The sequence below is a fragment of the Vigna radiata genome, chromosome 10, assembly GCF_000741045.1.
Source record: "Vigna radiata var. radiata cultivar VC1973A chromosome 10, Vradiata_ver6, whole genome shotgun sequence".
In the NCBI taxonomy this organism is placed as follows: domain Eukaryota; kingdom Viridiplantae; phylum Streptophyta; class Magnoliopsida; order Fabales; family Fabaceae; genus Vigna; species Vigna radiata.
In genome coordinates this window covers 11,662,022-11,676,596 of record NC_028360.1, presented here as the reverse complement: position 1 = coordinate 11,676,596, position 14,575 = coordinate 11,662,022, and the positions used below count along the sequence as shown (strand labels likewise).

The window sequence follows — 14,575 nt, the reverse complement described above, 5'->3', positions numbered from 1 at the left end:
GATAGTGACATAGCAGACTCTAGGAACTTGGTTCACGTTGCGTTTCTGGCAGATGCAGAGCCTATCACTTGGAGGCAAGCTATTGACATGAAGGAGTGGAAGGAAGCCATGATTGAAGAGTTAAGATCTATCGAAAGAAACAAAACCTGGGACATGGTTGAACTACCTCAGCATAAGCGAACAATTGAGGTAAAATGGATTTTCAAGACTAAATATAAATTAGGAGGTGAGATAGCAAAATTGAAGGCCAGACTCGTCGCGAGGATTGAGGCTATGAGGCTCGTGATAGCAATGGCTAGCTGGAATAATTGGAGAATTCAACAGTTAGATGTGAAATCTGCTTTCCTCAATGGTCCTTTGAAAGAGGAAGTTTATGTGATGCAACCACCCGAATTCGAGATACAAGGTAAAGAGCACAAGGTGTATAGGCTGAATAAGGCATTATACAAACTCAAACAAGTGCCACGAGCTTGGAACAATCACATCAATGCTTTATTGATCAAACTGGGATTTCAAAAGAGTTCTATTGAATTTGGTGTGTACGTGAGAAGTGCTGGATCACAGAACAAGGTTCTAGTATGTTTGTACGTAGATGATCTCCTTGTGACTGGAGACTCTGAAAAGGAAATCGATTTGTTTAAAAGGAAAATGAAAGAAGAATATGAAATGTCCGACCTAGGCGATTTAGGTTATTTTCTCGGGCTTGAATTTGTTGAGACTGCAAATGGAATCATTCTACACCAAGCAAAGTACATCAGCGAGGTCCTGAAACGCTTCAACATGAGCAATTGTAACTATACTCCCACTCCTGTAATTGCTAATCTCAAGCTTACGGAACAACACGAAGAAGAACGTGTAGATGCCTCTTTTTACAAACAAATAGTGGGCTACTTGAGGTATATCTGTAATAGTAGACCTGACATTAGTTATGGTGTTGGTTTGTTGAGCAAATTCATGCATGAACCAAGGGTGTCACACTTGACAGCAGCGAAACACGTCTTAAGGTACTTGAAGGGAACAGTAAATTTTGGCCTTTTATTTCCTAGAGCTACTAACAGATCATAAGGAGTATTAGAGGTTTGGTGTGGCTCGGATTGGAGTGGAGACTCATTGGATAGAAGAAGCACATACGACTATTTCCTTCAATATGCTGGGGCGCCTATCTCATGGTGCTCCAAGAAGCAAAGTGTGGTGGCCCCATCAACATGTGAAGCTGAATACATATCATCCACAGAGACAACTTGTCACTACATTTGGCTAGAATCACTCCTTGGAGATTTGAAGCTTAACTGTAGAAAACCCATACAGTTGATGGTAGACAACAAATATGCAATAAGCTTATCTAAAAATCCTGTGTTTCACGGCAGGAGTAAACACATTGATACTAAGTTTCATTTTCTAAGAGATTTAGTGAGTCAAGGTAAGATTGAGTTCCTGCACTGCTCAATTGAAGTTCAAAAGGTTGACATTTTCACTAAAGCACTTAGACCATTCAGGTTTCATCAACTAAGAGATTTGTTGGGTGTAAAAGCTGTAGCTAGTTATGTTTAGGAGGGCATGTTGTTATAATCATAACTACCAACTGACTTTCTTAAGGTCAACCATTGTATTCTGCACATGTTATATACCCCACTTTGTATCATTCATAAGTGAAAAAATAATAATACAATATAGTTTTCAGTTTTCATCTCTTCTCTTACTCTCTAATATTCATATTCTGAATCTCTGCATATTCAATACCACAACTACGCCAACAGTTAGACATAAAAAAGGTTAAGGGTATATAAATATGATCTTTCTATGGTTTAAAGTCGAAAATATTTAAGATTGAATAAATCTATTTTATAATTTTTTCACTACAAACTTTAGATTTTATTACACTTTATATTAAACTTTATACACATTTTTCCCTTTTGTATAAATATTTTTTATATTTTATTTTTTAAAAATATATTTTTTTTTCTGCATTTCCGAACAAGTTCAATTTCTATTATGATATTTCTAATTTATGGAATTTCTGAAATCAATTATTAAAATTTTGACATATGTAATTTTTAACAATAGCAACGAACCTCGAGAACTTGGTTCTATAATCTTTCTAAACCATTTTTAATTCTTATTTAAGCCTAGAACAACATCAATATAATAATTTAATTATTTTAGAATAAATCAAGAATCTCAAATAATATTAATGAGAATAGTTGTGTCAAATGTTCAGTAAAATAAAAAACAATGTGAAACATTATGAACTTGAAAAAAAAGAGTGAAAGGAAGAGGAAAGAATATATGTAGAGTTTTGTACATATTACCGACAATGTTATTACCGACGGAGTTATGATTGTCGGTAATCCGTCGGAAAAATGTCGTTATCGACGGATTTTGGACATTTTCGACAGATTTTGGTCGTTGGTAATTCTATGTATTATTGTAACTGTTGAGGGGAAATTTAGATTTTTTTTATTAATTCTTAATTTCATTAAATAATATTGTTATTGCTAATAATAATTTGGTTTAATACATCTTTTGGTCCCATCTTTTGGGGCTTTTGTTCAAAATGATCTCACCTTTGGAAAAAAATCACTTTGGTCCCATATTTCATTAAATGTTGTTCAAAATGGTCCCTATGGCAAACGGCGTTAAATTTTTAACGGTGAAGTTGCTAGCATGGCAAACTTCTATCCACCTGTGCCTAATTTATATGACGTGGCTTGTTGAAAACATTTAAGGGTAATTAAAAAACCCCTAATTAAAATCAAATTAGAAAATTAGGGTAATTAAAAAACCCAACCCTAATTGTTTTTCAATTGTCGCGATTGGAGAGAAAGCTCTGGGTTCATCTGCTGTTCATTTGTCGCCATTGGAGATCACATCAGTGGTGATTGCTTGAAGGTGGTAGTTCAACATTGTACGGGGGTGAGGTAAGGGTTCAATTTCTAAGGCTATGCTGTTGTTTATGTTTGTTTTTGGGGGGTTAGGGTTGACGCTGCAGATTTTCTGAATTTAGTGTTTCATTGGCTGTTTTTGGATTAAAATACTATTGGTGAATGTGTCTAAAGCTTCTGTTGAACTAAGTCCAGAATGAATGCTATAAAGCCTGAAATTGCTTTGATAAAGCCGTGACCATGTTCCTTTGATAGGTCATGGCGTTCATAGACACCAGTTTCCTCAGAACATATTCTGCAGTGATTCATTCCTGGTGTCAGATTCATTTCAATATATAATCACTATTAAGGTTTTTTAATTTTTAAAATTTGATAACTTGAAATTCAGTTGAATATATTAATGCATGAAAATATATATTTAATTTGATTCACAAATGTTTTTTAAGCTGCATTTAGTTAATTATACTTTTGGTGCATCGATTATGACTACGACAAATTGCTATCACCCCTTGTTGAAATGTTTTTTGTCCCTGTTTTATTATACATTAACCATCATTAATATAATATTCGAATTTCCTGTCTTATTTTTTGGATGTATTTAGTTTCTTACTGTAAGAAGTTAGTAAATTTAAGTTTTGTTTAAATGTTAGTCAATTTTAATTTTAGTTCATGAAAATTGTTTTCTTTTATGTTCTTACAAGCCAAAACATATCTCATAAATTTATAAACGATCTAATGCCCAGGATCCTGACTTCTCATATTTTATATCTTTTCTCTGTTATGTTTTACTTTTTTTAATATGAGCAATACTTTAAAATTTTCATTCTAAGGACTTGTTAACTTTTTTATAATACTTTTAACAATAGCTGATAGTTAAAAATAATAGAAGTGCTAAGTCATCTCTACAAGTTTGTTTTAAGTGCTAATTCAAAATTTGAGTATTAGAGTTGTTTGATGGAATGCAAAATGAACTGAACATGGTAAAATTTGCTAAGGCTTGAATTTGTCAACACAACTCAGTGAAAACAGTTTGTATTCAACAAACAATCTTGCTGGTTCAAAGCTATTCAGCAAACAAATTTGCTGGTTCAAATTCACTCATCTCTTTTCAGCACTTTCGGGTTTGAATTATTTCCTGCAGCAGAATTTTTAAAGTTGAGATGGCTGTTTGTTTTTCTTCTCTTGCATGAAATTCAGCAACTCCATTTGCGTTCTATAAACATTCAAGATCTCCATTATTCATTTTTTATATTAGTAGAACAAATATATTTCATTCTACTCTACTATCCATCTTTGGTTACAAATATATTAGAAGAATACATGATTATGTGCTGAATTATACTTGCTTAATTAAAAATTATATAAGCCTTAATGTTGATTTACTCAATGCTCATGGCAGGTACTGGTCATGGTCTCGTTTCACATATGAAGCTGCATGTGATTCTCTTGACAACAATATATGTGAAGCCTTCAACAGTGTTATTGTGCTTGCCAGAGGCAAGCCAATAATCACAATGCTGGAGGAGATAAGGCTTTATCTTATGAAACGTTGGGCCACCAACAGAACCAAGGTCGCAGCTATGGAATTCACTATCTGTCCAAAGATAAACACCAGGCTTATCAAGGAATCAAACCTATCTAGATATTGGAATTCACAGCAACCCAATCCTCAATCCCCGCAGCCACCACAACCTACTCAGGAGTCCAGTGCATATTCAACTCCACCAATCATGAGGAAGAAGTTTCCTTTCAAAAGAAGAATCAATTAGATGTGTTGTGAAGTCATTATTATGAACTTTGGATGTATTTTGAACACAGTTGTTGTGTATTATGAAGATGGTGCATGTACTTTGAACACAGTTTTTTGATGTACTTTGAACACAGTTTTTTGATGTATTTTGAACACAGTTTGGATGTATTTTGTGACCAAGTTTTTTGATGTATGGTCATTATCATTTAATGAAGTATTATTATGTCCACTTTTATGTGCACTTTGATTATTATATCATGAGAAGCAGTTGTGTTAGTTTAGTATGTGATGAGAAGCACTTGTGTGAGTTTATTATGGGATGACAAACACTTGTCTTCATATCCATTTGGGACCAAAACTAAACTAATTTAAATATAATTGGGGACCAAATTGGACATTTTAAAATGAAACCAGATACTATATTTAACATTTCACATTAACGCCTTCATATTACATAAACCTTCACATTACATAAAAACCTTGACATTGCATGAACCTTAACATTCACCTTCACCTTCACCTTGACATTACGAAACCAAAACATGCAGCCACATACTAAGATCAACCTAAACAGACCTTTAAAATGACAATGTTAACTACAAAAACAACACACATAGCTCCAAGTAACAATTTCATCCTTCTCTGCAAGTTTTGGACTAAAATTTCCAAATCAGAAATCCTCCTCCTTTGTCTAACACTTTCATCATCTCTTTCCTCATTATTTTCTTCAGCACACCATTTGAAAAAGTTGCAGTAAATCCCTCTTGAAGATCCACCCTGATATGCAACAAATAAGCCACCAAAATTGAAATTTCCTCATCAAATATATACCAAATAAAGTCAAAATGGAAATAAAAAAACCTTGTAATGCCGACATCCCCAAAATTTTTGCCCAACATTCTGGGGAGTTCTCGCCACTTTGGACACAGCAGCATCACCATACTTGCAATGAGGGATTATCCCACCTCCCCTCCAGCCCCCATCATTTGCGGATTGTGAATTTCTTTCCCACCCAGTTTTGGAACAAGACGAACATGCTTGAGAAGAAGCCATTTTGACTTCAACGAACCCTAAACCTATCGCAACCTCTGTTCCAAAATTTAAAGAACAGCAAAGAACCAAAGAACCCTAACTTCAACTAACTCTAACCCACCCCTTTTAATAACCCCAATTATAAGCCATTTATGTCAACTTACTACAGTCCACACAGCCACGTCATATAAATTGGGCACAGGTGGATAGACGTTTGCCACGCTAGTAACTTCACCGTTAAAAATTTAACGTCGTCTGTCATAGGGACCATTTTGAACAACATTTAATGAAATATGGGACCAAAGTGATTTTTTTCCAAAGGTGGGATCATTTTGAACAAAAGCCCCAAAAGATGGGACCAAAAGATGTATTAAACCTAATAATTTGTCTGTTTTAATATTTATATACTCTTTATTTTAAAGTCTAAACGAGGTAAAAAAATGTTCAATATCTTACAAACTTATACATATCAATGCATTACTCAATTTTGAAATTATGGTTTCATTCTTATATTTTCAATGTCATTGAAGTATAATTGATCATTATTTTGTCGTCATAATAAAAGGATCAAGAAATAAGCTAAATCTTTAAAGACAACACCTAATGTATAATATGATATCAAAGTCGAGCGATTACGAGATATCATATAAAATAATCAAGGATATCTGATTAAAGATATTGATAAGTAGAAGATAAAATAACCAAAAGATAATCAAATATATCTAATTAAAAATATTGATAAACAGGTTATAAACAACTAAACAGATTTTTAGGTAAGTTTGTCTGTGTATATTTTATTGGGCTCACATGGGACAAATTATAAATAGAGAATTCAAGTCACAAGATAGGTACGCTTTACTCACACTCTACTACATCCTATTGATTGTCATCTCAGAAACAACTGAATAATCAAGGCAGAAGAAATGCGAGTGACTCAAACTATCCCGACATTCAGAAGTAATTAAATTTTGTTTTATAATAATAAAAGTAATATATTACAACATTTTACTAACAACATCTAATTATTAGGAAAAAAAAATTGACCTTTTCCAAGCTAGTTAAATTTAGGTTGCATCGAACTGAAGACGTAGTTAGTTAAAACATTAAGAACGCATTCTTTATTGTAATCCGAATTCAATATCCTTCTAGAATTTATGAAATTATTTTATCTCCATCCTTTTATTCAAACTTTCTGAGATTTTTTATTAAAAGAAACATTCAAAGTTCAAACATGAAAGTCTAAGCCATCAGAACTTATCTAACGTAAACATCACACCCTCTCCAACATTCGAAGCTCGACAAAACCAATAGTTTTTTTTTAGGACAAAGTCTTTAACAAGAACTTACAAGAAAAAGACACATTATTTTATAGATAAATTTGTGTCTATGAAGGAAACGACTTTTTGTTTTTATGTATAGGTGTTTGTTGAGGATTTGGATTCATACGTGAACAATGTCTTTCAATAAATCAAATTTATTTTATGTATATTTGTTTCTAATATTTAATGTTTTTAAATTTCATTTTTTAAATATATAAGTGTTTATAAATCTATTGTTAAAATAAATTTACAAGTTATTTAGATTAAAGTCATGAAAATTTTTAAACCATTAAACTTTTGTTTGATACCTTCAATTAACAATTCAAACATTTTTTTATCATATTTCTTATATATATATATATATATATATATATATATATATATATATATATATATATATATTTTAAAAATAGAACGACAGAGGAATCAAAATAACAATGATAGAAATATAGATGAAGAAGATAATGGTAAATAAATTATCAAAAGTAAAATAAGAACTATTAAAGGAAATAAAAGAAATTTATAACTCAAATTATTACACTCAACATTAATTTTGTCATTTCTTTCTATTCGAGACATTGATGGTATTTGTTTGAAATTGTACCCATAATTGATTACCTTTTGTTTAGATATCTCAATTTATATTTTTTTTCTTTATTTTTGCTAAGCAGTCGAAACGGGTAACTCGGCTCGACCCGGCCCGGTCCACTACGGGTTGGTCACTTAGTGAGTCAACTCAACCCGATTCGTTTATTAGCGAGCCAGAAAAATTTGAACCTGACCCGACCCACCACGGATTGGTGGGTAAACGGATTGGCTCATTAACCCACTTAATTACAATTTTTTTTAAATAAAAAAAAATACAAACTTTCTATAATTCAAACCTAAACAAATTTCACTCGAAAATAGAGAAACTAAATAATTTTTTCAAGTAAAAAATAATAATAATTTTTTTTTATAAAATTAAAATTTAATAAAATAAAATTAGGTAGGTAGGTTGGTGGGCCAACCCGGCCCACCACGGGTTCAACCCGCATGAGCCGGGTTTAAATGAGTCGGGTTGAAATCTGATCCGCATAAAAAAATACAATTTTTCCAAACCCAACCCGACTCAAACCCGTGTAGACCGGGTTGACCCGCGAGTTGTGACTCATTTTGATAACTCTAATTTTGGCATTACTTGACATGATAAATTAAAAGAAAAAAAAAATACATAAATTGGAGTAACTATCCTAAAACTACTTACATCATACAAAATATTCTTATTTACTTCACATTCACATTTTTTAGTAGCTATTGTATATAACTCCCTTTTCAAATTGGCTTTCAATCATGGTTTCAATTACTTTTCTATCAATGCTTTTCTCCATTTTGATTAGTCTTCTTTGACGTCTTTTATTGTAGTCAAAATCCTTTCAATGTTTTTTGTTTGAATTTTCTTTTTACCCCACTTGACGTGTCCTTTTTCTCTCCTTTTGCATGAAAATGTGTTTTGTTGATTTTTTTTATTGGTTTATTTCCTCAATGTCTTCAAGAAGTTATAAATAATGTCATAATATTATTAGTCTTAGTTATGTATAAGGTATTGTCTATTTTAAAAACTAAAATTTCTATCACAATTTTGTTCCTAAAAGACATCTTAAAAGTTAAAGAAGAAAAATGTATTTAAATTGTCTTTGACATTGTTTCTTTAGTTATTTTGAACTATTGAGATTCAATTGGTTTATTTTCTTGATGTCCTCAACAAACAACAAACTATGTCATAATATTATTAGTATTAATTATCGTATGGTATTGTTTACTTTAAAAATTAAACTTGTCACAATTTTGTTCTTAAAAGATACTTTAAAAGTTAGAGAAAAAAAATATATTTAAATTATCTTTAACCTTAACTCTTAAACTATATGAAACTATTGAAATGTATTGAAACATGATATTGTTAGTCTCACATCACTTAAAAATCAAAACTAAATACAATTATAAACCCAATATTAATTAAACTAATTGAGACGGAAACATATAAATAAATTTGTAATGATACAATTAAGAAATTTAATTAATTTATTTAGTTATTTTAAAATAAGTTTTCTTTAATTTCTTCTCAAACCAATAAACACACTTCTTATTTATTCAATATGTCTTTCTTCTTTTTTTTCCTTTAATTTTCAATTTTTCTTATTTGCTACCGAAGAGAAAAAACGAAATAGAGAAAACAAAAAAAAAATGTGGTGAGTAACCAATATTAGTCAACGATGTTGTACAAGTAACCATAGTTATGGCAAGGAAAATTTCTTTGAAAATGAAGGTTGACTAATAGTTTAACTCTTGACTATAGCTTCAAGAACGTTGACTTTCACCCTACTTTGCTTCCGCACTCAACTGCAAGAACTAGTCAAACTTTAGTTTTTTTGCTTTTAAAATATTAATATGTTCCATTTTTTATATTCTTTTTAAATTTGATAATAATAAAAAAACAAAACAAAACTCGGTGTTGTCGAAGCTCAAGAGTTGATGGAGTGATCCATTTTGCTTAAGTCAACAAAAATTAACTAAGTTTTATGTTTATTGATTCCGAAACCGTGTAAAGGAAATTATAGTCCCTAATAATATGGCGTATATTAATTAATGCAAATTGATACTGGATTCTACGGTTAACAAACTTCTAATACATTTGGTCAAACTTCACGGCTTGCTTTTGTATTTTTTTATTTATTGGGCTTTATCGGACCTTTTTATTCCTCACGAATTGGGCTGAATCGGAGACTTTATTTGGATTAAAAATTATTTTAATTTTCCTTGTAAACTCTTGTTCCACTTAAATTATTTTTTAAAAAAAAAACATGAAGTTACCGTAAGTAATTATTTTTTTATTAAGTTAATTGAGCATGCATTTTCCATTACTGCTGATTCAGTCAATTTGTATTTAATAACCATATTGTTTTTTTATTTAAATGGACAAAAAATACAAAAAACAATATTTATGTTAAAGCACTGAAATTCAGTAGAATTTGTGTTAAAGCAAGCAATATTTTCTCAATTTTCTGTGGAAGGTTCCACAGGCAGCTGTAGCGCGCGTTTGCAGAAACTATGACCAACAACAACACTCTCTTTTAAATAACAGACCCTTTGTCTCACTCTCTTCATTCGACAAGATGATGAAACACCATCATCACGCAGCCCTATTCCTCCTCCTCCTGGTGGTGGCGGCGGCGTCAATTCCAATCGCCGTCGCGCAGTCCCAGCCGTCGCCCAGTGAATTCACCGACCCAAGACTAAACAGTTTCAACCCCTCTCTAGCCGCAATAATCGTCATATTAGTGGCGGCGCTTTTCGTCATGGCCGTTTTCTCCGTCTACGTACGCCACTGCGCCGATACGCCTTCCAACAGCGTTAGGCCTCTCACGTCCGCACGCTCCAGAAGAGCTGCGCGTGGCCTTGATCCCGCCGTCATCCAAACCTTCCCCATCCTCGAATACTCCGAGGTCAAGATCCACAAGATCGGAAAAGAACCCTTGGAATGCGCGGTGTGTTTGTGCGAGTTTGAAGACACCGAAACGCTGCGTTTGATCCCCAAGTGCGACCACGTTTTCCACCCCGAGTGCATAGACGAGTGGTTGAGCTCCCATACCACGTGTCCCGTGTGCCGCGCCAACCTTGTACCGACAGAATCACAGGAATCTGACGCCAACAACGGTGTTGCCGCTGTTCCCGATCCCCAAATGTTAACGACGGACCTTGAAGCGCAAAACGACGTCGTAGAAGCCGCACCAGAGCAGCAACACGCGGACTCTGACCGTTTCTTGACTGAACCGGAAGTTCTTTCTCTGGAGAAAACGCTGAACCGGAACCGCACGCGTGGATCGCGGTCGAACCGGCCGCGCCGATTCTCGAAGTCGCACTCGACTGGGCACTCGATTGTCCAACCGGGAGAAAATACGGACCGGTTCACTCTGATACTTCCTTTGGAGGTTCGCAAGCAACTAATAAACCGGCAATTGCATCGAGCAAGTAGCTTGATCGTGTTACCGAGGGAAGGTAGTTCGAGGCGGGGTTACCGAACCGGAGGAGAAGGGAGTAGTCGGGGGAAACAATCGAGGCGGTTGGACCGGAGTTTCAAATCGGACCGATGGATTTTCTCAGTAGCTGCGCCGTTTTTCGCTAGGGCGCTGTCTATTAGGTCTCCCAGGGTACGGAACAACGATGTTGATAGAATGTCGTCGTCATCCACCGCGCCGATTATGCCGCCGACGGCCGTTGACTCGGCTCGGCCACCGGTTTAACCGGCGGAGTTTGGCCATGTAACTTTTCTATTTTTTATTTATTTTTTCTTCAATATTTCATTTTGGCTGCAAAAAATTGTAAAGGGGGGGTGTTATTAATAAGGTAGTTTAGTGTGTTGATTTGTGGTAAATTTGACATATCACAAGATTTAGCTATTTAGTTAAGATTAGATTTTACAGTGATAAAAAAAACATTATCAACGTCAATTGTTTCGAAAAATATTTCACCGAACTAAACACTTTCAACTAATTTATACTTTCAAAAACTTATTTAAACATGATAAATTAATTAATAACTCTTTTTTTCTTAAATGCTTACTTGATCTTTATGTTTAAGTGAGTTTTTTCACTTTAGTACTCAGTTTTAAAATGTATAGATTAGGTCTCAAAGTTATAAAAATTGCACGAATCAAGTCTTGTCCGTTAAATGGACACTAACAACGTTAACTCCGTGCTTATCTCTGCTCTCTCTCTTGTGCTTTGCAGCTTTTTTTGTGTCTTCCGTATTAATGGTTTCCAATTTTCATTTTTTTTTCTTTTCTCTACCAGTCAAATTCACTCAAATGCCACATGTGTAAGCTTCTCCTACATCCACTTCCCTCAGCTTCCACTATATGCCACCATCGTCGTCAACCACGTCTCTCGTCATCTTGATCACCTACGTCCTAAAAAATCTGCCTATGTTCTTGTCATATTTAAACTTCAGTGGCTCCTCCCTGGACAGGAGCTCCAACGTCACCACTTTGAAAGTGTATATATCAGACCTTTGAGTCGCAACGCTGGAGGCTTAAAATTCCGGTGTCATGTACCCCTGCACACCTTTAAATTGCCTGGATCTCACTGGGAACGGCGGAAATTTCTCTCCTATCTCACTGATTTCTCCTAATTGTTCGTTTTCGAGGTCGATTTCGCCATAGAGCTGCACGGTGCCGAAATGGCAAACCTTAGCGTTAAAAGAAGTGCCTATGACGATGATGCCGCTGGATTTGATGCAGTAAAAGGATTGAGAAGCTGACACGTGTGGGTTTCGTATTCCAATTTGAAACCGAAAGATCCCGTTTTGTCGACGAGCCTCGAATTGGATAAGTATTTGAGTGATTGTTTGTATGTGGGGTTCTCAGGTTCAATGCAGGGTAGCATAGAGATTCACAAAATAGAGTGGTGAAGTTTTCATTCTTCTTTTGATGTTGCGATAGGGGCGGCCCCATCGCCTCCACCGACGATGAGTTTGATGAACCCGACGACGAATGTCGTGAAGTTGACACCTCCTTCTCTGGCTCCTTCTAATAGTGAAGAGAAAGAGAGCAAAAGCAAATCGCCTTGCCCCAATGAGTTGTGTAAGCAGAATTTAGGAGCGATTGCTGGTGTTCTTAGCTTGACCACTAAGAGTATAGTAAATTTCAGTTTTCAAATGTTATTCCTGGAAAATACAGGTTTGAGGTTGATATTTTTTTTTTTTTTGCTTTCCCATTTTATTTTTGGTCCAATGTCACTTTTTTCTAGAAAGTTCTTATGTATGTCGCGGAGATAGGTGAGGAAGGTGCAACTGGCAATGGAGGTGTCGGAGGAGAGACGGTACCCGGTAGAACCGCTGTAAGGAGCGTTGGTGGTGGAGGGAACAAAATGCCTCATCTGCATAAACCCTTATTTGCCTTGAGGGGTTAATGCGAGGTGGAACATTGGAGAATTAGCTCCCAAAAATGAAGGGATTTGATTTAGAAAAAAAAATTGGAAACTACTAATATGGAAGAGAAAGAAAAAGTTGGACAGCAAACGAGAGAAGATGGACAACAAAGGAGCAAAGGAGAGAAGAGAAGAAATATGTCACATCAGCACACAATTAACGTCGTTAGTGTCAATTTAACGGACAAGACTGGATTCGTGCAATTTTTATAACTTTGGGACCTAATCTATACATTTTTAAAATTGGGTACTAAACTGAAAAAACCCACTTAACGTAGTGACCAAGTAAGCATTTAAGTCTGACTTTTTTTTTTCTGAATTTATATGTATCGTATTTAAAGAAGTATTTGTGCCATATATACACTTTTGTTGTTAAATTAAATTAGCGTACAAAAAAATTGTTACTTGATTCAAAATGTTAATCAACTAAACACGTTTTAGAACAAAAAAAATTAATGCATTATTTAAAAATAAAGAAACTTTATTAAAAAATAATAATTTTTCATCAAAAAGAGAGTCATATAAATAAGGTTTAATCATTCAGGAAGTCCTTATTTTCGCATGGAATTTCAATTTCGTCCCTTTCTTTTTAAAATTCTCAATTGGGTTCCAAATTTATAAAAATTGAAACAATTGGATCATTTCCGTTAAATTACCTCTAACAGCGTTAGTGGGAATTTGATGACACGCTGTAGTCAGTTTGTTCTGACTAGCTGCAACACGTGGATAATTCATTTTTTTTAGATTTTGGTATATTTATTATTTATGAATAAATAAATAAAGATAAAATAAAAAAACCCCTTCCAGAACCACCACTGAGCACATACGCCAAATGAGCCACTACTATGAACCACCACAACCCATTTAGCTCCAGTCCACCAGTTCACCTTCATAATGAGTAACCAACTCAACAACAGGTGCAGTGATGATATCGCAACGATGACGATGACCTTGCTATGCGTGTCTGCAGGAACTTGGCGACCGGAAAATTGAAGGCGTAGGCAAACAGCTGTAGGAACTTGCCTACACCCACTGCTTGTCCACACAGTGTTTGGGTTTTGAGATCAAATGGTGGAGTAGACTTCAAGATTTCAAGAAAATAAGTCTTGGAAAAGAAGCTGAAAATTAGGGTTTTGAGGTATTTATTTAATTGGCAAAAGATAGTGTTTGAATTTCACAGACAGACAAAACACTCTGCGTTCTTCATCCACAAAATTTCTCAAGATCCCCATTTTCTCCGAATCAAAGCCATGGCCAAGGGTCCCGATCTCTACTTTGATATCGGCAAGAAGGCTAGGGGTACTGTCTTTCCCTCTCTCTCACTCTATGTCTTCTTGAGTTCCGAATTCGGATTTGGGGGGGCGAGAGATTCTTTTCCGACCGTCAAAAACTTATGATGATTTTTGACGAATCTTGTAATTGCTTTTGTTTGTTTTTTGTAGATCTGTTGTTCAAGGACCACCAGAGTGACCAGAAGTTCACCATCACCATCTACTCAAGACCTGACCACTCGAGATTACTCAAGTTGGATTAAACCCTAAATTCTCAAACTGATACCCTAATTTGTGAAATGACTTGATCTTTGAACGAACTCTAGAAGAAGTCAGAAGAATCCCAATCCTTAATTCC

General features: G+C 34.6%; 1 protein-coding gene across 1 annotated transcript; it reads left to right on the top strand.

Annotated features, from left to right (window-relative positions):
• Nucleotides 1-10,020: 10,020 nt before the first annotated feature.
• Nucleotides 10,021-11,365, top strand: LOC106775183 (E3 ubiquitin-protein ligase ATL6-like). The gene has a single exon (XM_014662257.2). It carries the CDS (start codon nt 10,136-10,138, stop codon nt 11,261-11,263), a length of 1,128 nt encoding a protein of 375 aa, XP_014517743.1. The 5' UTR covers nt 10,021-10,135; the 3' UTR covers nt 11,264-11,365.
• Nucleotides 11,366-14,575: the final 3,210 nt, after the last annotated feature.

What these genes read in the sequence shown, in the direction of transcription:
- LOC106775183 (XM_014662257.2), top strand. Translation starts at nt 10,136, where the DNA reads ATGATGAAACACCATCATCACGCAGCCCTATTCCTCCTCCTCCTGGTG.